We start from the raw sequence: 26,885 nt of genomic DNA on the forward strand, positions 1-26,885 counted from the left end.
AGTGCTGCCTTTAGTGCAACCGCTGAAAAATATAATTTTATTGAATCTCCCACCATTCATTAAGGATGTAGTGATTCAGAGGCAATTATAGAGACCTGGAAATGTTGTGTCCTCTGTTAGAAAGCTTTTTTTAGGGTGTAGGCCCCACAATTGAAACATGTAATATCCTTCAGAAGTCAGGTGCATATGATTCTGAATAATGAGAATATGGAATTGAACTTAGCTCTGAAGTTTACTATTGATAGATTCAATTGTGCAATTTATACAAAGTCAGAGACCATAAAATGTTGTGGTTGTGGACAAGAAGGGCATGATTCGTGCATGCCCGGAGAAAGGAGAAAAGGAGGTGGCTCAGAGTGAGAGCACAGGCGAGGGGCAGATGATTACAGAAGAGAGAGAACAAAGAGAACAAGCAATGTTTCAAGAGACTAGTGATGTGTCAGAGATCAAAGTGACAGACAAAAATAAAAAAAGAGGATAACAGATGTTATAGGAACAATGTTGAGGAGAGTTTGGAAGATGCGGAGAATGTGAAAGGGGGAGATATCGATATGGCAGAAGATGAAAGTGTTTTCAAAATGCCAGCGTTTAAAAGGAAAACTAAGAAAATAGTGACAAAAGCAGAGAGCAAAAAATTTATTAGGAAAGGAAATTGCTGCTTTAGGTACTGGAAATCAGGAGATTGACTCGGATTGTAAAAAAGCAAGAGACCCAAGAGCACAGGAACAATTCTCAGGATTCATTGACAATAAATTAGAACACAGCAGGGCTGGTGAAGCGTGGGGAGCCTGGCACGACGTGCCGACTGAGTGTGCTTGTAGATGTGTGTGTGTGTTGTGGTCATGTAGAGAGCAGATCTGTGAGGAATCCTCCATGAAGAGTGTGCTCATAGGTGTGTTTGCACTGTGGTAGTAGGGAACAGATCCGTGAAGAATTCTCCATTGAAGAATGGGTGGGCAGAAGGATAAGCGCAGCACTCCAGACAGAAATGGGCAACCAATACAGATACACGAGAAAGGACCAACTGAGGCAGAGAGAGAGAGGCGAGTTACTTGAACAAACACCAGCAATCTAGCAAAGATCATGACACAATGAAGGGTTTATGTAGGCAGAGAATTAACAGAGAAAAGGTGCTGTCAGCATACTAAATAGTGGAATGATCAGCTTTCCCATGGAAACAATCAGTGTTCCCATGGAAATACCGATCAAGCAGCACCTGAGACACATGAGGGATAGAAAAACAAAACAAAGAGAACAAACCGGGACAGTGACAGTTGAAATGTCGGATATCATATACTTGGATAACAACCACACCTTCTGACCACACACACATAAGCTGGGGGCTTAGACCGGTGCCGGTCCGCCAACCTCTTAATACGAGTGCCAGTCTGTATGAGGGCTTCTCTAGTAGCTTTCCAGGTGCAACGGCACATTTGAATGAAGGCATGAGCAGATGAGACCTGAACGTCGGACTCTTGGGCAGGTAACAAAGGGGGCTGTTAACCGAGGCTTCACTGGAATGGTGTAAACCCCATAGACGACGACTGCAAAGATTTGTAGGCATACTCGGCCCAGACTAAATGAGAGCTCCAAGAAAAAAGATTATGGGAGGCCATATATCACAGGGTCTTCTCAAGTTCCTGATTAGCCCATTATGCCTGCCCAATGTCTGAGGGTTGGAACGCAGAGGACAAACTCAAAGTAGCCTCCAGATGTCGGCCGGTAATAAAATGTAATCATGTGTAACCAGGGTCTCGAAGGGACTGACAGCGATTGAAGGAGCCCATCTGGGGGTTGACTGTAGGATTTATTTGAAGTGCAAATGAAGCAAGAATTGCTCAATCAGGGCGTTCAAGTTCAAGATGCTAACTGTCAAGACGGTTGTGTCTTAAATCCAACATCATGATTGTTTGGTCACGATCAATCTCATGGACTTATATTTTCATATAGAAATTCTAGGAAGTTCCTGAGGTTCGTTTCGGGGGCAAAGCTTTCCAATATCAGGTTATTCCATTCGCCTTAACCCTATCACCCCGCACATTCATGAAATGCATGGATGCAGCACTGGCTCCTTTGCGACTCCGGGCATCTGCATTCTGAATTACATAGAGGACTGGCTGATACTAGCACAGTCAAAAAAACTGGCAGTTCAGCACAGGGATATCGTCTTAGTTCATCTTGTTTCTCTGGATCTGAGACTCAATGCCAAAAAGAAGCATTCGCTCTCTCAATCAGTAAATTACCTATCTGGGCATTGTATGGAATTCGATCATGATGCGGGCACAATTGTATCCCGCTCTAATCGTGTCCTTTCAAAACACACTGAGCAAAGTCAGGCTAGGCCAAGGTTACAATGTTCATCAGTATCAACGAATACTAGGTCTCATGGCATCTGCATCCTCGGTGATCCCTTTGGGCCTTCTGTACGAGACCGGTTCAGTTGTGGCTCAAAGCCAGGTGATTTCATCCACGGGCCAGTCCCCTAAGGCAGATAAGGGTTACGCGCTGCGCGCTTCGTACCCTTTCTATGTGGTTCAGACCCCGGTTCCTCACTTTGGGTCGCACTCTAGGTGCGTCTTGCCATCGCAAATTACTAACGACAGAAGCCTCCCTGACGGGCTGGGGTGCAGTCTTAAGTGGTTGTCCAGCTCAAGGGGAATAGGAGGGTCATCAGCTCGATTGGAACATCAACTGCCTCAAGTTGATGGCTGTATTTCTGGCTCTGAAATACTTCCTCCAGTATTTGAGAGGCTGGCATGTCCTGGTGTGGGTGGACAACACAGCAGTAGTCTCTTACATAAACCATCAAGGAGGTCTACGTTCACACCAGCTCAACAGACTGGCATGGCAGATTCTCCTTAGGGCCCAGAGCAAGCTCCTGTCAATAAGAGCAGTTTATATCCCTGGATGCCTGAATGTGGGAGCATATTTACTGTCCAGACAGAAAATACAGACGTGGGAGTGGAAAATCCAACCCGAGGTAGTGGAACAAATATGGGTGAGATTTTACAGAGCGAAAATGTACCTCTTCGCCTCCCAACAGAGAGCGCCTTGTCCTCTCTTCTTTTCTCTGAGTCACCCAGCCCCCTGGGTCTGCACGCGATGGCACATACATGGCCCAGAATGCGCCTGTATGCATTTCCTCCTTTCTCTGCTCCTGGGAGTCTTGGCCAGAGTTCACCAGCAAGGGTCCTGCCTCTTACTGATAGCACAGCATTGGCCGAACAGGGTATGGTTCTCTGAGATAATGTCTCTCCTCGATGGCTTGCCTTGGGCGATTCCGGACAGGGGGGACATTCTGTCTCAGGTGCAGGGGACAATATTTAATCCCCAGTCTGAGGTGTGGAACCTTCATGTTTGGCCCCTGAAGGGTACCAACTGAGGGACACTGGGTTTTCACCTGAAGTTATTGAGACCAATCTAAGTGCTAGGTCTCCCTCTACTAGAAGAAGTTACACCAATAAATGGGGTGTCTTTGAAAGATGGTGCAGTGCACATAATGCAGAGACAGTTAACTGCCAGATTGCTTCAGTTCTGGACTTTCTGCAGGAAAAATTGTCAGCAGGCACATGCCCGCCACTCTCAGGGTTTTCGAGGCCGCTCTATCGGCTTGCCATGCCTTGATTGACGGGGGTGCCGTTGGGGAGACATCCTCTGCTCGCTCGCTTCTTTCATGGAGCCATGTGACTGAGACCTCCTGCTAGGACCAGGATCCCTTAATGGGACTTAGCAATTGTCTTTGAGGGTCTGGTTGAGACCCCCTTCGAACCTCTAGAGTCAGCGTCTGATAAACTTCTGACTCTCAAGATGGTTTTTCTTATGGCAATTACTTCTCTAAAAAGAATTGGGGATCTACAGGCTATGTCTGTCTTGCCAGCCTGCTTAGATTTTGCCCCAGGAATGGCTAATGCAATTTTGCACCCTTATCCTGATTACCTGCCTATGGTTCCTTTCTCGACTGTACATCCAGTCATTCTCGAAGCCTTCTGCTCCCCACGTTTACAACGGTGGAGCAGGAAAGACTTCAAAGACTTTGTCCAGCACATGCCCTTCAGACTTATGTCCACCGCAGTCAGGGCAACTATTCGTTTGCCATGGGGGCCGCAACAGAGGGCGGCCGCCACCAAGCAGACAATGTCGCTTTGAGTGAGGGACGCTATTGCCTTGGCTACGATGGGGGCATTCCAGCTTCGCCAGTAGGTATCAGGGCTCACTCTACCAGAGGGGTCGCCTCCTCTAAAGCCTTGGCTAGAGGTGTCCCTCTGCAGCATGTTTGTGATGCGGCAGGCTGGTCCTCTCAGCACACAGTCATAAGATTTTATAGTTTGGATGTTCATGCCACTCCGGGCTCTTATGTCCTTGAGTCAACATCACAAGCTCATGTATGAGACCACTCACACTCTTTTGAGCACAACTACACAACCGTAAGGGGTCTGGACAACCACAGTGCGGCAGCATGGGTATTTTCGTTCCCAAAGCGCTAAATCAGCGCAGCATCAAAGTATAGCTTTTTGACAGGGAACATCTCGGGTTACTTAACTGTAACTCCTGTTCCCTGATAATGGATGCCCCAGGCCTGCACTTCAGACAAAATACCTGACGATGCACCTCTGACACATCTATTTATAGCCCTGCTACAGGTGCATCCAATGATGTCATCAGCAGAGGCTATACATTCTGGTCAATTTAATTGACGTTTTTCGCACATATTCACAGCTGGTCACAACCTAAAGTTGTTCCCAAAGCGCTTAATCAGCGCAGCATCTACAGTTAAGTAACCCGAGATGTTTCCCTGAGACAATCCAGATAAAACCCTTGCCGCCTCACAACCTTTAGCTAAGCGATCGAACATTAGGTGGATCTCCATGAGAATGCTTAGAATGAAGTGCAACAGGGATATCCATTGTACCGCATGGCGGTTCCCCATTAACAGGCCTTCCGGTGGGGAGCGTGATGACACATGCCACCTTCATTGTCTCGGACGGGAAAAAAGAGGGCTACATCAAGAAGTACAAGAAATATAGTTATGGAAGCTGCAGCAAGAACGTGCCTCACCTGAGAACGGGGCTGGAGGATTGAGAAGAGGCTCAGACCGTCCAGAAATGTGGGAGCCAGTGAGGGTACTTCCTGGGTGGGACCAGTATCGGGACGCTGGCTGAGTTTTTGGATGACAGAGGTGAGCTCAGCATCATCTCCAGAGCCCAGATAGAAGCGGAGATCTGATCCTGCTGATTTTCCATTAAAGCTCTGTGCTGAGAAAGGGCAGAGCAAAGAGTGGATTCCTCCACTGGGACCATCCTGGCTAGAATGTTCTGTCAGAAAGCAAGAGCCCCAATAACAAGAGTTTGTTCGTTGGTGTGTATGCCTCGTAGAAGTGTAGAGATCAGATCCGTGAGGAATTCTAAATGAAGAGTGTATTTGTAGGCGTGTACGCGTCATGGCAGTAGGGAACAGATCCGTGAAGACTCCTCTGTTGAAAAATGTGTGGGCAGAAGGACAAACACAGCAGCAAACTGGAAGGTAACTGCACACCAGACAGAACCAACTGAGGCAGAGCGAGCATTGTGAGTTACTTGAACACACAACAACAATCTAGCAAAGATCATGACACAACGAAGGGTTTAAGTAGGCAGAGAATCAACAGAGAACAGGTGCTGTCAGCACGCTAATTAGAGTCATAACATTACTTTTATTATTGTAGTTGTGGTGTTGCAGTGCTTTTTAATAGGCATTTTATACCAATTTCTTATGAAGTTGACCATGTTGTTGAAGGGCAGTTGTTAAAAGTTAGAGAAAATTTTAGAGCTCTCTCTCTTTCTCTTTATGTGCGTATCCTTTTCTTGCATTGTGTAAGGATGGAAGGACAAGAACAACATCGTGTCAACAAAGATTTTGGAATTGTTTGATATGAATGGAAATAAAGATCAGATTAAAGTATAACACTTTGGGAAAATTAGATATGAAAACATTAATTTATTTTCACATGTCAGCTCTGAGCTGCTTGTTCAACAGGTGACTAATTTCACAAGCTGGTCATGTTGGATTTTGATAAAAGGAGTTTTCAACATTGTGTTGAAGGCTGCAACAATGGAGTGCAATTGAAATTAAAATGAGCTTGTATTGCTTTATCATATGAGTAAACCATCAGAACTTTCTTATTGCTCTCATTTTAATGAAATTAGAGGGTTGTAGTTCTCTATGCTCCTTTAGGGAACTGGTTTGACCTGTCGTGCGCATCTGCCTTCACATGTACCACCATCAGAAAATAACACTCTCCGTTTCACCCTTCAACACGCCACAGCTTGTGGCCCCACATATAGTGTTGGGTAGGTGGGTGTTTCTGTGGTAATTAGACATGATGGTGTTTTACTCCCTTAGAGTGATATCATCTGAATCTAATTATGCATTGTGAGAAAGGCTGCACAGATGTTGCTGTTCTAATCTTTTTTTTTTCCCTTTTCTGCTGTATATGGAAGTGATTAACTATGTGCTTGATGGCTTCATACTACTTACTGTAACACATCAATGTCAATGTCAACGTCATGTAGCGAATCAGCTCTATGAAATATTAATAATCAATCATAACTTGTTATAATCGATTATGAATATTTGGATCAGTTAATCGGGTTAACTTGATGTAGCTACATTAACATTACAACCAAACACTCGGTTCATCCCGTGAACACTCAATATTGGTTATTAATTAATTAATTAATAGAAATGTACATTTCCGGGGCAAGGGAAATGTCTTTCTTACTACGTATTAAGAGCAAGTAGTCAAAATCTATGATTAGTGACTTTAGATATGAGCTTGAGACACAGACAACTTTACATGTGACATGAACAAGACTTTATTAACTAGACTAATCATTTAAACTACTCTAACATACATATACATACATTCATACAGTTTACCAAGGGAAAGAGGGCTGAAGCAGAATACAGGAAGGCAAGAAGTTATAGCATTTTTTGAAGTTCAGCAGATCAACAGCCTGAGCAAACCATCATATTAGTTCTGACACGCCCTTTTTAGAAAGGGGTTAAGGATACTTAATGTATCAAATAATGAGACTAAGTTTGATACTTGCATGTCCCATTTGAATTAAACTGTCCTGATGCAATTTGTTGATGGCTTGAGTTGATCTTTGATGATGTTGTCTTGATGAGAGAGAGAACCAGTGGGAGTCAGAGACAAGGCCGTAGCCTGGCGCATGCTTGGGAGTCCTTGGGGCCTTCTAGTTCAGCATCATTCAGCAAGAGAGTGAGAGAGCACAAGGCTCAGAGGACCAGAAAACAGGAGAGGCAGGAAGCAAGAGCGAGAGAGCTAAGAGAGGGCTAAGAGAGGTAAGAGGACTAAGAGAGCGAAGGAAGTGGGCGCAGTAGTTTTATACCCTTAGGAAACATGTCCCACTTCTCATTGGCTCGACCAATAAGAAGAGTGGAAGTTTCAGGCGGGAATTTGGTTTATGGCCCTTTGTTCTGAGAGGGGTGGTAGCCGATGAAGAAACTAGAAAATCTTCTTGTAATACTAATATGTTGTTGTTATCGACATATCATGTACACAGTCATTTCAATCTTCAAAATACCAAGTTATAGAGACCAAATATGCCACACATATGATTTCGGTTAACCATGGTATGCAAAGTCTGAAACATTAACCCATTAGAGTTTGCAAGAAAACATAGATCAACAACACTTAGGAAAATCCTGAGATGGAACATTAGATACATGTTAATATTTTTATCACATGGATATATATAGGATATACAGGATTAAACAGGGTTCATTTCCCTTTCTCAGTAAGAGAATGAAGTGAGGGTCAGCACTTCTCTGAACATTCCTTTGGAGGTCGTAAAAGTCTCCCTTACTCTGGGCATGAGAGAGTTCCTTTGTCAAGGCTCATTTGCATGTTTATGACCGGGTTTATGACAGTAAGAGATTTTGGGCTGAATGACTCAAAAGATAGTAAAACATAGCGTAATATCATTCTACAGAGATCTTATATTCGAATTCAGCTCGGACAAATCGTAAGGTTTAATTTGATACCAAGAAACGTGTATTTGGTACACTCAAGAAGGAATATACACTCTGAGGCTATTAAATATGAGGCCTCAGAGTTTAAAACACACAACGAAACAGTTCTAACGAGTTTGATATACCTCAGAAATACACAACATACAGGGATTACACGTATTTCATTAGCAATATGCAGTTCTGTGTTTAACTGAAAAACACACACACACACATTTTTACGTTCAAAGTTTCCCCCTTCCTGTCCACACGATAAGCACGTGGTGAGCATGCGGATGTCACATGCGGTTCTCTGTCAATAGTTCATTGTCTCTTTGTCAATACATTTATTGTGCTTGTGGTGACTGGTTGGCGCTATTTCAGTAATTAGGGGAGTTTTTAACAGTAAGTTCTTGTTTGTTCGTGAATCTGCTAAGCCACTGATCCTCCGCCATACCTTACAGTCATGTGTGACAGGGATGTGAATAGTACAAACTACACATTCACAGGATTACACATGTACAAATATCCCCAAAAAAATATAATAAATAAATCACATGGGAAATAAAAATGTAGTTTCTGAAAGTTCTTGTATTCTGAAATCAACCCCATAATGCTGAATTCCTGTCAAGTGGCATCTGCCATCAGATATTTTTGCATCAATTAAATCATGATCCCCTTTCGCTCTAGCATGTCTGACTTCAGAAACTTTCTGGTCCCATAGTATCCAGGAAGTAATCACCAAACAATGGTTAGAGCGACTTGAATGTAAATTTTTTGCTGTAAAATTTAATTGTAGTCCCACTGACGGTTAGGTTTAGGGTTAGTGGGTAGAGTTAAGAAAATATGCCATGGAGCCAAAGCAATGTAGTACCCTCTTAACCACTGTAAATCGCTGTAACACATGGCCTCAAGTGACTTAATGCTTTAATACAAGGTAGGTAATGGCAATTCAATATAAAGACATTTCTTTATTTATTAACATTAATAATCATAATACAATCAAACATTTTACAATAAGCAATATTGTTCAGTAGGCTGTTTATTTTTGATGAGGAATACAATGATTAAAAATCATTCTATGAAGTCAAATAAATAATTGTCACGTTTAATATAGAATTGAATCGATTTCTAACTAGCTAACATACAATTTCTTCAATTGTATGTTAGCTATATTGCAGTGGCCTTAAACATATCCAATCAGAATTTTGAGTATGAAATACATTTTATACATCAGATTGAAAAGGATTAAGCTGAAACATACTGTATACTCTTTAATGGTTGCAAGATCACAAAGCGTTTTTAATTAGAAAAGTATTCTGTCACCACATGTTCATAAGTTGATGTTTTTTTTTCTCACACTAGAAGGCTTATGCACAACACTACACACAACAAAAACCTGAGAAAGCGAAGAAATGGGGAGCCTGCTCTTGTGGACTTTCACATCACTGTACTTGTCAATATATTGATCTGGTTAGTTGGCAGGTAGATCAATGCTGTGCTTTGAAGCTAATCTTGGGGTCGAATTCTCATGCCCAGATTAAAAAAAAAGATGTAGTCTCAGATCTGCTTTAAAAAAGTAACACACAAAAATACTCTAAATAATATATAGACATTATATATGTCAAGATGATTTCAAAATTCAATACCCTCATGAATCTGAATGGAGTATTTGGACCTGGGTAAGATGCATCATTTGTGAGTGCCCTTATGGTAGATAAAACATAATAAAGTGCCCTCTTCGGTAGCCCAGAGTGCAAGAAAATATGATAAAGTGCCCTCTAGGGCGCTCTTCCATTGGAAAAAGTGTGATGCCTTGCCCACTAGGGTGCCCCTATGTGTGAGGAAATGTGGTAAAGTGCCCTCCTATGTGCCCCTATGTGCAAAAAAATGTGAAGTGCCCTCTGTGTGCCCTTCCAGTGGAGAAAACGTTATGCAGTGTACTAATGGGTGCCCTTCCAGTGGAAAAATGGTGATGCAGTGCCCTCATGGGTGCCCCTATGTGTGAGGAAATCTAATTAAGTGTCCCAATGGGTGCCCTTCCAATGAAGGTAATGTGATGCAGTGCCATGTAGGCTGCCCTACATGCTAGGAAATTAGTTGGCCTCTACGTGCTCTTACATTCGAGACAATCCCCTCATGGGATGCCTCTATAGTCGAAAAACTCTCTTGGTGCCCCTGTTTTTTTTTTTTTTTTGCATATCCTATAAAAAAACAGTTTAGTGGCAGCATGATTCTTCCTTAATTTTATTTCTGTTTGGAGCCAATAAACTTTTTTTTAGAATTGTTAGCATGTAGAAGTTAAAAAGTGATATACCTATAACGTCTCGGGTTACTTAAATGTAACCCCTGTTCCCTGATAAAAGTGGAACGAGATGCTGTGCTGATATAGCACTTTGGGAACGTCTTTAGGAGTGACCAGCTGTGAATATGTGTGCAAAACGTCAATGAAATTGACTAGAATTTATAGCCTCTGCTGGTGACATCATTGGATGCACCTGTAGCAGGGCTATAAATAGATGCGCCACAGGTGCTTCGTCGGGTATTTTGTCTGAAGAGCAGTCCTGGGGCATCCCCAGTGTGGAAATGAAGCGCAGCATCTCGTTCCGCTTTTATCAGGGAACACGGAACATTAAAGTAACCCGAGACGTTCCCTTTCAAAAAATTACACTTTGATGCTGCGCTGATTTATTGCTTTGGGAGCGAGAATACCCACTCCGCCGCACTGTGGGTGTCCAGACCCCTTACGGTTGTGTAGTTGTGCTCACAAGAGTGCAAGAGGTCTCAGACATGAGCTTGTGATGTTGACTCAAGGACGTGAGAGCCCGGAGTGGCATGAACATCCAAACTATAGAATTTTGTGAATGTATGCGGAGAGGACCAGCCTGCCGCATAACAAACATGTTGCAGAGGGACACCTCTGGCTAAAGCTTTAGAGGAGGCAAACCCTCTGGTAGAGTGAGCCCTGATACCTATTGGCTAAGCTTGACCACGCGCTTCGTAGGCCAGGGCAATAGCATCCCCCACCAAATGTGACATAGTTTGCTTGGTGGCGGCCACCCTTTTGTTGCAGCCCCATGGCAAATGGATAGATGCCCTGACTTAAGCCACTAGCTAGTGCGGTGGACATAAGTCTGAAGGGCACGGACTGGACTCAGTCCGTGAAGTCTTTCATGCTCCGGCATTGTAAACGGTGGGGAGCAGAGGCTTTGAGAGTGACCGGATGTATGGTCGAGAAAGGAACCTTTGGCAGGTAGTCAGGATGACGGTGCAAAATTTACTTTAGCCATTCCTGGGGCAAAATCTAAGCAGGCTGGCAAGACAGACAGAGCCTGCAGATCCCCAGTTGTTTTTAGAGAAGTAATTGCCATAAGAAAAACCATCTTGAGATTCAGAAATTTATGAGACGCTGACTCTAGAGATTCAAAGGGGGTCTCAACCAGACCCTCAAGGACTTTTGCTAAGTCCCATGAAGGGATCCTGGTCCTAGCAGGAGGTCTCAACTGCATGGCTCCACGAATGAAGCGAGCAAGCAGAGGATGTCTCCCCAACAGCATCCCATCAATCAGGGTATGGCAATCCGATAGAGCGGCCACGTAAACCCTGAGAGTGGCAGGGCATGTGCCTGCTGATATTTAATCCTGCACAAAGTCCAGAACTGAAGAAATCTGGCAGTTAACTCTATCTGCATTATGTGCACTGCACCATCTTTCAAAGACACCCCATTTATTGGCGTAACTTCTTCTAGTAGAGGGAGCCCTAGTACATAGAATGGTCGCGATAACTTCAGGTGAAAGCCCAGTGTCCCTCAGTTGGTACCCTTCAGGGGCCAAACATGAAGGTTCCACAGCTCGGACCGGGGATTAAATATTGTCTCCTGCACCTGGAACAGAAGGTCCCTCCTGTCCGGAATCGCCCAAGGCGAGCCGTTGAGGAGAGACATTATCTCTGAGAACCATACCCTGTTCGGCCAACGTGGTGCTATCAGTAAGAGGCAAGACCCTTGCTGGAAAACTCTGGCCAAGACTCGCGGGAGCAGAGAAACCAGAGGAAATGCATACAGGCGCACTCTGGGCCATGTTTGTGCCATTGCGTCCAGACCTAGGAGGGCTGGGTGACTCAGAGAGAAGTAGAGGGGACATTGCGCTGTCTGTTGGGAAGGCGAAGAAGTCCACTTCTGCTCTTCAGGCATCCAGGGATATAAACTTCTCTGATTGACAGGAGCTTGCCCAGGGCCCAAAGGAGAATCTGCCATGCCAATCTGTTGAGCTGACGTGAACGTAGACCACCTTGATGGTTTATGTAAGAGACTACTGTTGTGTTGTCCACACGCACCAGGACATGGCAGCCTCTCAAGCTGATGACCCTCCCACTCCTCTTGAGCTGGATGATCACTTAAGACTGCATAGTCTGTCGTTAGCAATTTGCGACGGCAAAACGCACCTAGAGTGAGACCGAAAGTGAGAAACCGAGGTCTGAACCACATAGAAAGGCTACGAAGCGCGCGGCGCGTAATCCTTATCTACCTTAGGGGACTGGACCTAGGATGAAATCCCCTGGCTTTGAGCCACAACTGAAACAGTCTCATGTGCAAAAGGCCCAAAGGGATCGCTGAAGACGCAAATGCCAAGAGACCTAGTATTTCTTTGATACTGATGAACAGTGCAACTTTGGCCTAGCCTGACTTTGCCCAATGTGTTCTGAATGGACACGATTCTAGCAGGAGACAATTGTGCCAGCATCATGATCGAATTCCATACAACGCCCAGATAGAATGCTCTTTTTGACATTGAGTCTCAGACCCAGAGAAACCAGATGAGCTAAGACGATATCCCTGTGCTGACCTGCCAGTTCTCGTGACTGTGCTTGTATCAGCCAGTCGCCTATGTAATTCAGAATGTGTATGCCCCGGAGTTGCAAAGGAGCCAGTACTGCATCTATGCGTTTCGTGAATGTGCGGGGTGATAGGTCTAGGCCGAATGGAAGAACACGATGTTGGAAAGCTTTTCCCCCAAAATCAAACCTCAGGAACTTCCTGTGTTGTGGCAGAATTTCTATATGAAAATATGCGTCCATGAGATCAATCGTGACCAACCAATCGTGATGTTGGATTTGAGACACGACCGTCTTGACAGTTAACATCTTGAATTTGAATGCCCTGACTGAGCGATTCAAGCCTCGAAGTTCTAAAATCGGACGCAACCCCCTACCCTTCTTGGGAACCAGGAAGTATCTGCTGTTGTAACCTGACTCTTTCTCTGGAAGGGGAAGATGTTCTATGGCCCCTTTGACAAAGAGGTTTTGCAGTTCTTTCCACAGTAGACATGCTTGTTCCGGTTTCACGGAAATGGAGACCACGCCATTGAAACACAGAGGACAGCGATTTAATTGAATTCTGTAGTCTTTTTCTACTGTTCTTAGAACCCACTTAGAAACACCTGCTAGTAGCTTCCATGCTGCCAGGTTCTCTGAGATGGGTATCAATTTTGACAATTCCTGCTGAAAAGATGTCGAGTATTCCGCGTCCTGGACTAAGGCAGGAAGCAATGGAACACCCATCATTTTTCTGGAAACCTCTAACTCCCGAAACACTAGAGGTGGCGGGAATGGAGAGGTTTCGTGGGGGTATCGGGTAGGTACAGTTGAATGCATCATGCGCCAGTCATTAGAAATGACTACCATGAGGTCTTGCTTTTGGGGCTGCTGAGGGCGACGAGCCGGCCCCCTGTCTCTACGAGGGGGAGTACGACTCGCCACACTTTTGAGCCTCCCTTCTAGAGGCTGGGTGGCCAACAACCCCTCCTCCTGAGTGCCGCGAGAAAGGAATTGCCCGAAGGCTTCCTCGTGACTCTTTGCCTTCTGGAATCTGGTGATAACTACATTCATAGCATCACCAAATAAGCCAGAAGGCGAAACCGAGTCATTGAGAAGGAAAACTTTGTCCTTGTCTCTGATGCCCGACAGGTTGAGCCATAAGTGTCTCTCCGTGCTGACTAAAGCAGACATAGACAATGACACGAGCCGTCTGCTTGGTCATGAGGAGAGACAGATCCGTGGCTCAACGAAGCTCAGAGAAAGCCTCTTCGTCGACCGTGGTGCCTGCACTCATGTCCTTCAACAGATCAGCCTGGTACAGCTGTAACACTGCGATAGTGTGTAGGGCAGCACCAGCCTGACCTGCTGCCTGATAAGCCTTCCCCACAAGCGTAAAGGTGGTCCTGCATGGCTTTGTGGGGAGAGTGGGTCTCTTTAGTGATGATGCTGATCCAGGCGAGAGATAACCCGCAAGTGTCTCTTCTACCAGCGGCATCACTGAATACCCCCGTGCCTCAGCACCTATGATAGTCGAATATGTCTACGTCGAGGGCACGAAGACACAGGAAGTATAAGGTTTCCTCCATGAATGAGAATCAAAGAAAGGAAGGGACTGATATAGCATTTTTAAATCAGAAATCGGTCTTCTAGTTTGGAGCTTTTGGGGGTCTCTTGTTCGCATGGCCAGTCTAACTGTAGTCTGGCCACAGCCTGAGTAACCACCTCGAGTAATTCCTCAGCTGCTTTATTATTGTGCGTGGAATGTTCTGAGGTTCAGCGTCCCCCTCGTGAACCGAAGAGGCGCCGAAGTGTGCTTCAGGCTTACGAGAAGGATCAGCTCGATCTGTGGGGAGAGCGAGCGATAGGGACGGACCCGTCGCTCGCTCCTCAGCTAGATCTATGCGAGAGCTCCATGATGAAAGAGTGGGTACTGGCTCTTGGAAGTAAGCGAGACAAGTACGAAGCATTTTGACTGTAAACGGATCGCAATGCTCGCACCCACCCCAACGCAAGAGCAGCATGCTCTTCCCCCAAACACGCAAAACAAAACTGGTGTGTGTCCGTTTCAGCCATATAGCGTAAACATGGGAACACACACTGCTTGCTTTGTTTATCAGTCATTCTTTCTCTTCATTTTTTTTTACAGAAAAGAGAAAGAGAAAGGTTTTCTGCCTAACAATTCTAACTCCCAACAGAGGAAAGTAGACAGTTCTGACAGTCAAGAAGCACAACACCCACAGAATGATCTGAAGACAAAAGATCTGACAATGCACCTGTTGCGCATCTATTTATAGCCCTGCTACAGGTGCATCCAATGATGTCACCAGCATAGGCTATAAATTCTAGTCAATTTCATTGACGTGTTGCATACATATTTACAGCTGGTCACTACTAAAGCTAAAGACGTTCACAAAGTGCTAAATCAGCGCAGCATCAAAGTGTAGCTTTTTGATAGGGAACATATCTTTAGAAAGAAGAAACAATATAAATGGTTTGGATGATTTTATTGATTCCAAAAGAGAGTGCAAATGAGGTAGAATCATCTCTTGGGTGGAGTTCCCCTTTATTTTTTATACAATCCTCACACACACTCAGCCACACCCCGTTTAGAATGTTCAGGTGTCAGTGGGTTTAGTGCAGTCTGAGCTGTAACCTTCACATCCCACTACAGTGTGTGAGGTATGTTAGATAGCTATATGTTTTACATTTAAACCAACAGAAAGTTTGCAGCTTACTAAAGATACTCTTGCATAGCATAGATTTTGAATTTATTCTATGCATGGTGATTGCGACACCTGTCCTCACTGAGACTGCCATTGCTACTTCTGCACTCCTGAGAAAGGACCTTGATATTTTAGTATCATGCACCATTGTGGAAGGGGTCATGGTAATGGTGAAAGTAATAAGGAAAGATGAGTATTGAAGGTCCTCTTTTCAAAAGCAAAAGAACAAGCAGGGGCAGCTGACATTGAGGTCCCTGATGAAATACCTGGACAAACCAGACACATAAAGGTGCCTCAGATGTACAAGTACAGCTCCCAATCTTCCACAGAGGACCATCAAGCCCAGAACTTGGAGGAGCACTATCGATGAAAGGTGTCCTTTACTTTTATTGACATCCTCTCCAAGGAGATAGACAAGAGATTCAAGGGGAAGGATGACACCCCAACTGGAGAAATCCTATGGGGCTTCACTGCCTTACATCTCAAGTCACTGAAAGGCAACACAGATGACAGAGCTGCTCAATCTGTTGGAGATGTTCGAAAGTTTTATGATGTGGAGGAAGAAAATCTTGACACCATTTTCCCTACCTTAAGCTCCTCAAAATATATGCCACATTGCCAGTGACAACCACTTCAACTTATTCTCTAAACGGAAGCTGATCAAGACCCAGCTCACTCAGGATATCCCAGTTGACCCAAAATAGGTCATTGATATTTACAAACACATAGCCAAATGAAAAATACTACTCTGATTCCACCACCCTGACTATTTTCCTACCCTGACTAGTCTCCTCAATATACAGCTAATTCTCAGTGACACATTCTCAGTGTGTGTGTGCGTGTGTGTGTGTGTGTGTGTGTGTGTGTGTGTGTGTGTGTGTGTGTGTGTGTGTGTGTGTGTGTGTGTGTGTGTTTGTGTGAGTGTTCAGTGGGGCTTGTGTTTGATTTACTCCACAGCAGAGAGTCTGATGTGGGAGGGAATGTCCAGATCAGTTGGATAAGATCTGCACAGAATAGAGAGGACACAGGCAGCAGTGATCCACAGCATGTACCCCTGCATGCATGAACACATAAACACACTCTTTCCAGCCAGTGCGCATTGATGCATGTACACACACAAACACACAAAGGCTCTGTTTCAAAACCTAGTGAGCTGCCTTGCTGCCTTCTAAACTGCCATTCACACCAAGTGCATTTTTTTGTCCGTCTGCACTGCTTTTAATATTTTTCATATTTAAATGTGCTAGATGGAAATCTTTGACTGTTGCGCTGTTTTGATTTTATTAAGCATCTCAAGCTACATAGGCAGCAACTCCATGTTCCACAAAGATATTACTTAGAACAGGCGACTCGACTCACAAATGAATTCAACTTTAGCATGTTGTTAATGTAACAGTGCCATACTCTAATAAGCACAAAAACAAACAAACAAACCAAAAAAACAGACAGATATATATATATATTGGTTTAAATAATAAATTTTTAATTACATAGAAAAATTTTTATCGATTCCTTTCAGGATTTAATGAAATATGTTAATTTATTATCTACATTATAAAAAAAAAAAATATGTTTGTTTATATATGTTGATATAATCAACAATCATCATGGCATTGCCTTCTCTTCTTAGAATTCCCTAAGAGGTATCTGAAGAGACAGTATGAATTTGCCTACCATTGGAACACTCTTCGTGCACCATAGCATATCAAACAGAATCATGCTGAACACATTATCATCCTGTGAATGTTATCTAAGCCTTCACCAGTCTGTTATTTGCTCTTTTTTTTAGCTTTCCTTTTAGAATCACATTGTGATTCTTAAGTTGTATTTTTAACATTTATTATTTATATATATTTGTATGATTATTACTATTATTTTAATTTAAGTTGCAATCCTAATCCACTTTCATTGACGTGTTGCACACATATTCACATCTGGTCACTCCTAAAGACGTTCCCAAAGTGCTAAATCAGCGCAGCATCAAAGTGTAGCTTTTTGATAGGGAACATATCATTAGAAAGAAGAAAAAAAAAATAGTTTGTATGATTTTATTGATTCCTAAAGAGAGTGTAAATGAGGTAGAAAGCTTTGGAACACTCATCGTGCACCATAGCATATCAAACCACAAATTATCATCCTGTCATTGTCATCTAAGCCTTCACCAGTCTGTTATTTGCTCTTTTTTTAGCTTTCCTTTACAAATATCGTCCTCTGCCCTCCCCTTTCTTTTCACAGATCAGTTATCTTAATTTTAAAAGTTACAAATATTTTTTATACATTGTGATTCTTAAATTGTATTTTTAACATTTATTATTTATAAATATTTGTATTATTTGTATTATTAGTATTAATAATAATAATATTTTTTGTGGGAAGTTGCAATCCTAATCAACTTGGCTCAGAAATCTTAGGGGTAACAAATGCAATTGAAAAATAGTCACTGTTTTAAAAAAGGTTTTTCAAAAAGTTCCCCTCTTCCATTGTCCGCAAAACAGATAGAACCTGTTTACATGCAAACCAATAAGCTGATAATTCCCTAAATCAGCTTGAGTAAAAAAATCGGACAGAGCCAGAAAACCATGTTTACATGAGATTTGAAATAGTCGAGTTATTCTCTGCTTCTGTTGTCAAAGCCAGTAAGAATGCCAGTAAAGGTGTTTACTTGCAACGCAAATTGGAATAATGTGAAAAAATCTATCTGTGTTGATCAATTTATCCTTAAGCGGTTTATGACCTTGCACATGACCACATATGTTGTCAGTTTATTAAGCATAATCAGTGAAAGAGCATGCATCTAAATATGCTCATAATCCTGCCTTAAATTTATGCCACTGGTTAATGCAAAGTTGCTCTTTTGTACTGGTTGGGATTCTCAAACAAACAAACAATCAAACAAACTAACAAACAAGCAAACAAACCAAAAAAGAAACAAACAAACAACAAACAGATCAATGTTTTGATAGAACCATATTGTTAATTCTGCACATTGCACTAGAATAAGAGAAGTATATTAATAAAATAAAATGTATGCACTGTGACTTTAACTTCTTTTATAATGCACCCATAACCAGATTATTGCTTCTCTGTGTATTTCAGGACAGCCCTTTGATCCTACAATCAGACCGCAATGTGACGGTGAATGCACGAAATAACATTGGCCAGCTGACAGGACAGCTCACTGTGGGTGAGTGTCATTTTTAAACCAACTCTATTTTTATGGACATGTCACCTGATTTCACATTTCACAGCAGGGTATTTCATACACATTTATGTTCTCTGTATTCATTCTTCTACTGCAATATTTCCACGTTTTGAACTCTGTGCGTTTGCCCTATAAGCCTGAAGTCTCTTAATATCAAATTTCATTTTTATTTTCAACATAACTTAATTGTACTCCTAATTGGCATCTGCACACCTGCTCAAAAGAATAAAATCATTTTTGAATAGAGGAAAGACTCTTTATGGCATCTATTCAAAATGCATTGTTAGTAGATTGTCAGTAAACAGAAAATGTATAGTGTTTTTTTACTTAATTTCCTTAATGGCATGTTTTGTCAATGAGATGCTAAAGGGCTTTTGGCCTAAGATTTCTTCAAAACAGTGGCTTGTATTATATTCAAAGGTGCATCAGAGTGAACTCATCTCATTTACCAGTTTTCTTTCTGTACATTACACACACAAATGTGCAGAGATAAAAACAATACATTAAACTTACTGGCTTGCATTTTTTGTTTTTGTTTGAAGCTCGGTTAACGCATTGCAGAAGACAGCAGGCTGCATGGTGGGGCCAACTGCCTGTTGGGTTTAAGACCTCCATCAATTATTACTCTATCTCAAAGAAGCCATGGGGGTTTCTGGAGATTTCTGTTGTTTTCCAGTGAATCCTCTTCCCTTGTCATGGTTTTACACCCTAGGTTATGCAAGGCAGAGTGTTTATGTTTGTGTGTATGTATTTTGAAGGAGCTACCTGCTTCTAGCTAGTTGCTACAGTAGATCAGAACATAAACAACCACCCCTAAAACAAGTAGACGACTTGATGCTCTCCACTACTTTCTTTTTATGGACTAGGGATACATTTGAAAAGAGTTCAGATAAAATCTTTGCTGTACATAGGAGACCAGAGAAGGCAACTGCTTCACATGTGATCTACAATTCAGGTGGTATTATTGTTATCAGGAAGCAAAGGAGTGCGCAATTTTGGTAGTTTCCCTGTTGACATGGATGAATGTAATCAGCATGAATTTTTGTTCTTTTGTCCAGGCTGGTTTATGATGGTTCGGTGCTAATCTAAACTGATGGACCATCATAATGTAGGCATTTGCTGGCAATGGTGATCGTTCAGCATGGCTTGTCTGGAAAACATGTTAACCAAGGAAGTCTTGCTGGGTTAGCTAATTACGAAGACCAGTCACAAATCTGTTTACGCCGATCAGCCACAACATTAATACCACCTGCCTAATATTGCATAGTTCCCGCTCACGCCACCAAAACAGTGCCGACTCTCATTTCACAATAGCATTCTGAGATTATTTTCTTCTCTCTACAGTTGTAAAGGGTGGTTATCTGAGTTACCATAAACTTTCTGGCTTCTGTTGACCTCTCTCATCAACAACGCATTTCCGTCCAGAGAAATGCCGCTTGCTGGAGGTTTTTTTTTTTTTTTGACACCATTTGGAGTAAATTCTAGAGACTGTTGTGTGTGAAAATCTCAGGAGATCAGCAGTTACAGAAATACTCAAACCAGCCCTTCTGGCACCAACAACTACATGCCATGGTCCAAATCACTAAGATCAAATAATTTTCCACATTCTGATGGTTGATGTGAACAATAACGTCTCGGTTACTGTTGTAACCTCCATTACCTGATGGAGGGAATGAAATGTTGTGTCAATGTAGTGACACTAGGTGTTGCTCTTGGGAACCCCAAGCTCCTCCAATCTTTGAGAAAAGATGCCACTTCCCCAGACATATGGGTATAAAAGAAGCTGGAATGCGGCCATTCATTCAGGTTTTGTGCTGAGGATCCGAGACAAGGTCCCGGCCATTTCACCGGATAGTACAGCATTGTGGCAAAAGGGTCACAACGTCTTGTTCCCTCCATTTAGGAATGGAGGTTACAACAGTAACTGAGACGTTCCCCTTCTGTCACTCACTCAACGTTGTGTTGATGTAGTGAAACAAGGGGTCCCTTTAGAAAAATGCCACAAAAGCTGAACCGTGTAACACTTGCTGCTGCACGTGTAATAGCAGGTGCATCAGTCTGCACTTAACCTCCCCTAACACCCCACAAGACATCATGTTGTTCCCCACACCCCTGAGGGGGGGGAAGTGATGTAACTAGCATGGGAGCAGGCTGGTCATGATCCAGTGGGCAAACCTCTGTTTAGAGACAGCATTCCCTTTTAGCTGTCCGCCAAAGCAGACAAATCTGCTCAGAGCATCTAGAGCTCTGCATGTGATCCAAATAGGTGCACAAAGCATGCACCGGACACAGCAACGATCCTACACCGTGGTGAAGCGGATGCTGCCCAACTGGGGTGGGCGCCTGGTGAACTGAATCACGTAGCCAAATCGGATGGTCCTGGCCAGCCACCCAGATGGGTTGGATGTGTAAGCCACACGTCCAAGCTCCGGGTGATAAAAATTCCATTCTCATTGGCCTTTTCTCAAAGATTGGAGGTGTTTGGGGCTCCCAAGAGTGACCCCTAGTGTCACTAAATTGACACAACTTCGAGTGAATGACAGAAGGGGAACTGAAGCTCCTGACCCGTATCTGAATTATTCTATGCACTGCACTGCTGCCACACGATTGGTTGATTAGATAATGGCATGAATGATTGTTGGTGCCAGATGGTCTGGTTTGAGTATTTGTGTAACTGCTGATCTCCAGGAATTTTAATGCACAACAGTCTCTAGAATTTACTGACAATGGTGCCAAAAACAAAAAACATCCAGTGAGTGGCAGTTCTGCTGATGGAAACGCCTTATTGATGTGAGAGGTCAACAGAGAATGGCCAGACTGATTTAAACTGACAAAGTCTATGAACTCAGATAACTGCCCTTTACAATTGTGGTGAGAAGAATAGCATCTCAGAATGCTATTCTGAGATGTGGGTTGGTGCTTTATTGACGGCACGTGGAGGACCTAAACGAAATTAGGCAGGTGGTTTTAATGTTGTAGTTGATTGGTGTATATCATGCTGGGACAGATTTGGGCTGCTTTCCAGTTCTAATTTGTATGTCCTTCCCTCGATATCTTTACTCCTACATATCTCATGAATTCAGATGCTTACATTGTGCAAGAGCCCTCAAGGGGTGGAACCTATGCAATATGTTGAAATAGAATGGACTAAAACCTTGATAACTTGGCCCGCTATGAAGCCATGTTCCTTATGCCGTTTATGGGATTAAGCCAAAGCAGTGTAACACACTGGTGTACATGTAAACACATAAGCGTCATTCTTATCGCTTTTTATGCATGCATTTATGTTATGGAGCATGACATAAGAGGGAAACCCCACTTTTGCAGCACAATGCCTCTGCTGCTTACACATTGCATGAAAACGCAAACCCCAGTTTCTTGTTTCAAACAGCTTTCACGTAATAAATGGCTTACTGGTGTCCATGTGAATGAGCTATAATAATTTGACATCCATTCAATCTTTGCAGTAGTTATTACTCCACCCCTGTTTTACATTATTAACGATAGCTCTATAATGTTGAACCAACGTGGTTCAATGAGGAATGCCGTGACTAGCTAGATAATTTCACCAAATATTCATTGTAATGTGGTGGATGGGCAGTTTATTTCGTTGTACAGGAATTGCACCCCAAAATTGTCATTTTACCACCGTGGTTGCTGCTGCAATTATGCATTTGCTGCTGTAAACCACTAAGTGGCACTATAACCATATAATTTCAGTAGACGGGAGCTGAACGCCTCAAAGCAAACTATGTGTGGATTTAACAAATGTACAAAATTTGCATATATATATATATATATATATATATATATATATATATATATATATATATGTGTGTGTGTGTGTGTGTACAATAAACACATACAAATCACAAATACATATGGTGGTAAAGTTCATTCTGGTTGCCTGGTTGCCTATGTTCTGTGACTTGGGTTTTGGGTGCCAGTCCCCATCATGGAATGCTGGTGTGCTGATCAAAAATATCATGCTGGTCGACCAACTTCACCAGCTAAGTGTTGCTGGTGAAAAGCATGGCTATGCTGGTCCACCAGCACTAACCTTTTCAGCAGGGATACACTGTAAACTTGACTTGACTTGACTTGACTATTCATGGACATAATTGTATGCATCTGTATTACTTAACCATTTGTATTATAGGATCTGCTTTTAGAAATTGAGTAGTCAGATTTGGAATACAGAAGAGTTAGCTTTGTTCTTTTTGCTGTTAAGAAAACAATAGCAAGCATTTTCTAACCCGGATGGTCTGTATTATGAAAAATGCAAATATTTTATATTGCATCTCAGCCATGGGTGGATCTTTAATAAGTACACGCTTATGGGTAGAGAGTAAATTTACTTATGCACTGAGGGTGTGTTACCTATTTGTTGTAGCTAAGATCTCGTGCCCTTTATATCCATGTTGACATTACACACAAGTCTGCTGTGCCATTGCCCTCAGGCTAGCACTGCTCTCTCGACATTGTCAGAACATTTAGGCAATTTTATGGAAAGGATTAACTCCCAAACAGGTAGCAACATTCTACTCTATCACCCCTCACATCCTCACTTTTGTTTACCGTTTATTTCTACTTCTCCCCTCTCTCCTGTTCTCTCTGTCCCTGATCCCACTCGCTGCAAGAACATTAATCTTCAAATAGAAATTGTATAGAGGTGCTGGGATCCAGAGAGCTGGGTTGTCCTCTGATAGCTTTCCCCAAGAGTGCAGAGGTCTCTGTTTTTATAATATATCCCATAAGTTCTGATGATTGATGCACCATTGTGTTGTTGTGAGCAAGGAGTGGAGAGTACTGCGATCATGACTTTATCCTGTGTTCATAAGGGAGTCACTTAATGTTTTAGAGTGGTAATATGTCATGGTCCTTGTGGCTTTAGGATGACCTTTTTTGGGTATGTTCACCTTGTGACCCTCCAGTACTGTGTTCATCTGGGATCCCATGGCCATGAAAAACCTTGATATATCAGGGAATATTTGTTGTGTTTTGCAGGACTAGAAAAGTCATGGAATTAAATAAAATCTTATAAGTCATAGAAAAATAAGGCAGATGCTAGTTTCACTAAGAGTAAAAAAGCAACAAAAATTATCTTCTTTGCACTAAGTGCAAATAGAGTTAGATGCTATTTGCACTCAATTGCAAATAGTGGCAGATACTCTTACACCCCTATTTAAATACTAACATACAGTATAGTGGCATCACTGTAGCATTTTTATTGTGTTTGTATTTGGAGTCCCACATGTCACATATTCCCTGTTGTCTTTTGTTTTTGTACTTTTATAATTTGTATTTACAAAAATTAACCATGGTTTCATTACAGTAACCATAGTATCACCATGTAATTTTTCAGTATCATCATAGTAACCACAATATTAAACGTGGTTACTAACTACTATTAACAACAAGTTACTGTAGTAACACCATGGCACATCAGAACTATATAGTTTCTAACAAAACAGATGGTCACAGCAATATTACTGCAGTAAAACCATGGGTAATTTTATCCAGATCAAGTCCTTCTCTCAACTCCCCTACCTAAACTGTGACCAAATCACTGTGAGAAATCGCTTTTATTTATTACTCTAAGTATGATTATAGGACATTTTAAGAGTATAGACATGGGAAAAATTATATTAAGGGGTGGGATTTGAACCCAGATCACCAGCGTGACAACATATACACATAATAGTAATATTGTATTAAACATGACTAGTAACCACGACTGTAGTAACCATGTTTCTTTTTTTTTTCTTTTTCTTTTTGGCAGAAAGCAAGGTTTTGATACAATTTACCATGGTTTTGCTACAGCATTAATATTATATCCATATTGTAACTTGGTTTCAGAAAATAGTAGCCATATAATAATATTCAGTCAGGTCAGGTCGCAAAAACCTGCTACTGGTACCATGTAACCCAGTACTACCTGTTTCATGGTCGAGCTTTCCGGCGACTAATCCGGAAACCCCCATGGCCCTGTATAGGGAATGAGGAGGGTGGGTGTACACCCTGGTAAGATTAAAAGCAAGACTTGCTTTCAAGGGCGGATGAACTCTTCAGAGTCAATGGCCATACACACAAAAATGGAGCTGGGATCCCATCAAGGCAACTGTACGGAGCATCTCTTTCTACTTTTGGCATTCCCCTGCACCCGGGCACTCTCGCAGACGTATTGGCTATGCCTTTCCTCTGATTACGTGAGCTCCGGGCGAGAGAAGCCCCTGACAAGTGATAGGACCACCCAGGGTAGCTTTAAAGTCCTGGCGGCAAGTTCACAGTGTTCATAGTGACCAAACTTGAATCGTCGACACGCGCAGAGGAAACCTGCGCCTGTAACTCACTCTTACAGAAATAACACCCAGAATGAGGTAGTTACCGGTTATAAGTCTGAATGATGGTGAGAACATTCAGGCGCCAGGGACCTTGTTCTAGAGTGGGAGGGGTTTTTAAACCTCATGGAAGCTACCACCCGCTGAAACTGGGCAGCCCCCGGCCAATAAGGTGCTCCACTCACCAACGAACAATCAGATGAGGTGGTCTGATTAGTTTGAAACAATCACCTCAAACAACAAAACTACTATTTTCTACCTGGAACGTCCGAACGATGATGACCGGAATGCCCACTGACAACGACCTTGACCCTGAGACAACATGCGCTAGGAAAACAGCTGTCATTGACACTGAACTTTCCAGGTGAAATGTGCATATTGCTGCCCTGCAGGAAACCCGACTTGCGGGTGCAGGTACCATCAAGGAGAGGAATTTCACTTTTTTCTGGTTTGGAAAGCCTGCTGATGAACCTCGTCTCTATGGCACAGGTTTTGCTGTCAAAAATACCATAGTTAACAGCATACAGACACCAGTTGCTGTTAGTGACAGAATCTCAGTCATGAAGCTCAATACACGACAGGGTACCATCAAAATCATCTCTGCTTATGCTCCGACGTTGGCTGCTGACCCTACTGTCAAGGATCACTTCTATTACGACCTTGAAAGTGCTTTGAACCCCTTGTCCGACTCTGAGCGTGTTGTGCTCTTAGGAGACTTAAATGCTCGAGTCGGAGATGACCATCAAGCCTGGCCTGACTGCATCGGGAAGTTTGGTGTTGGTCGAATGAACGAAAATGATCAACGTTTATTAGAGCTCTGCTGTCGAAATAATCTGTGTATTACAAATACCATCTTTCCAGCGAAGAGACATCGTAAAATGACATGGTGTCACCCAAGATCAAATTCTTGGCATCAGCTGGACTTTATCATAGTAAGACAGAAGCAGAGAAAGGAGGTGCTCAACACACGCACCTACCATAGCGCAGACTGTGACACAGACCATAGTCTAGTTGTGTCTACAATGCAGCTGCAGCCAAGGCCCTACTATCGCCAGGCTAAACATTCCAAGAAAATTGATGTAACAAAAACATGCATACCTGCGCTCAAAGAGGAGTACTGTAAGAAACTTGAGGAAGGCCTGAAGTCCATAGATAAAGAATCTGACCCTGACTCATACTGGGACTCGCTGAGAAATACTGTACATGACGCGGCGGTTAAGACTTTCGGAAGAAAACGTCAAGATCTAGACTGGTATAAATCATCCATTGACACAATCCAACCTGTGTTAGAGGAAAAGAGGGAAGCACTAGCTCGTTTGAAGTCAAGACCCACTCGTCAAGCTCAGGAAAACTATCGCGCAGCAAGATCAACTGCCCAGGCAACTGTCCGGAGGTGTGTCCAGGTATTCTGGAACTCCCTCTGCTCTAGAATAGAAACCGCAAGAGACTCTGGAAATCTCAAGGAAATGTTTGCAGCCATCAAGACTGCAACAGGACCCACATCTCAAACTTGTAGTGTGTTAAAGAAGAAAGACGGATCTACTATAGATGATCAGATGGAGAAACTTAAAAGATGGATAGAGCACTACAACAAGCTATATGGAGCAGAGGGAAACGCTTGCCGTCAGACTCTCTTAAACCTCCCTCAATCTCAAATCCGTAATCACCTTGAACATTGCTGAGGTGTTATCCACCATTGAAAGTATAAATAAAGGAAAGGCACCAGGTGCAGATGAAATACCAAGTGAGCTGCTACAAGCGGGTCTAATCCCATTAGCCAGTCATCTTCATCAA

The 26,885-nt window shown here is 42.8% G+C and overlaps 1 protein-coding gene across 1 annotated transcript in view; it reads left to right on the forward strand.

Moving 5' to 3' along the window:
- Positions 1-26,885, forward strand: part of LOC127644056 (zeta-sarcoglycan) — a 530,452-nt gene that overhangs the window by 374,466 nt on the left and 129,101 nt on the right. Inside the window, exon 4 of the mRNA XM_052127069.1 lies at positions 18,645-18,732. Coding sequence (XP_051983029.1) covers positions 18,645-18,732 — 88 coding nt within the window. The remainder of the gene's footprint in view (positions 1-18,644; positions 18,733-26,885) is intronic.

The sequence above is a fragment of the Xyrauchen texanus genome, chromosome 5 (assembly GCF_025860055.1).
Source record: "Xyrauchen texanus isolate HMW12.3.18 chromosome 5, RBS_HiC_50CHRs, whole genome shotgun sequence".
Lineage (NCBI taxonomy): Eukaryota > Metazoa > Chordata > Actinopteri > Cypriniformes > Catostomidae > Xyrauchen > Xyrauchen texanus.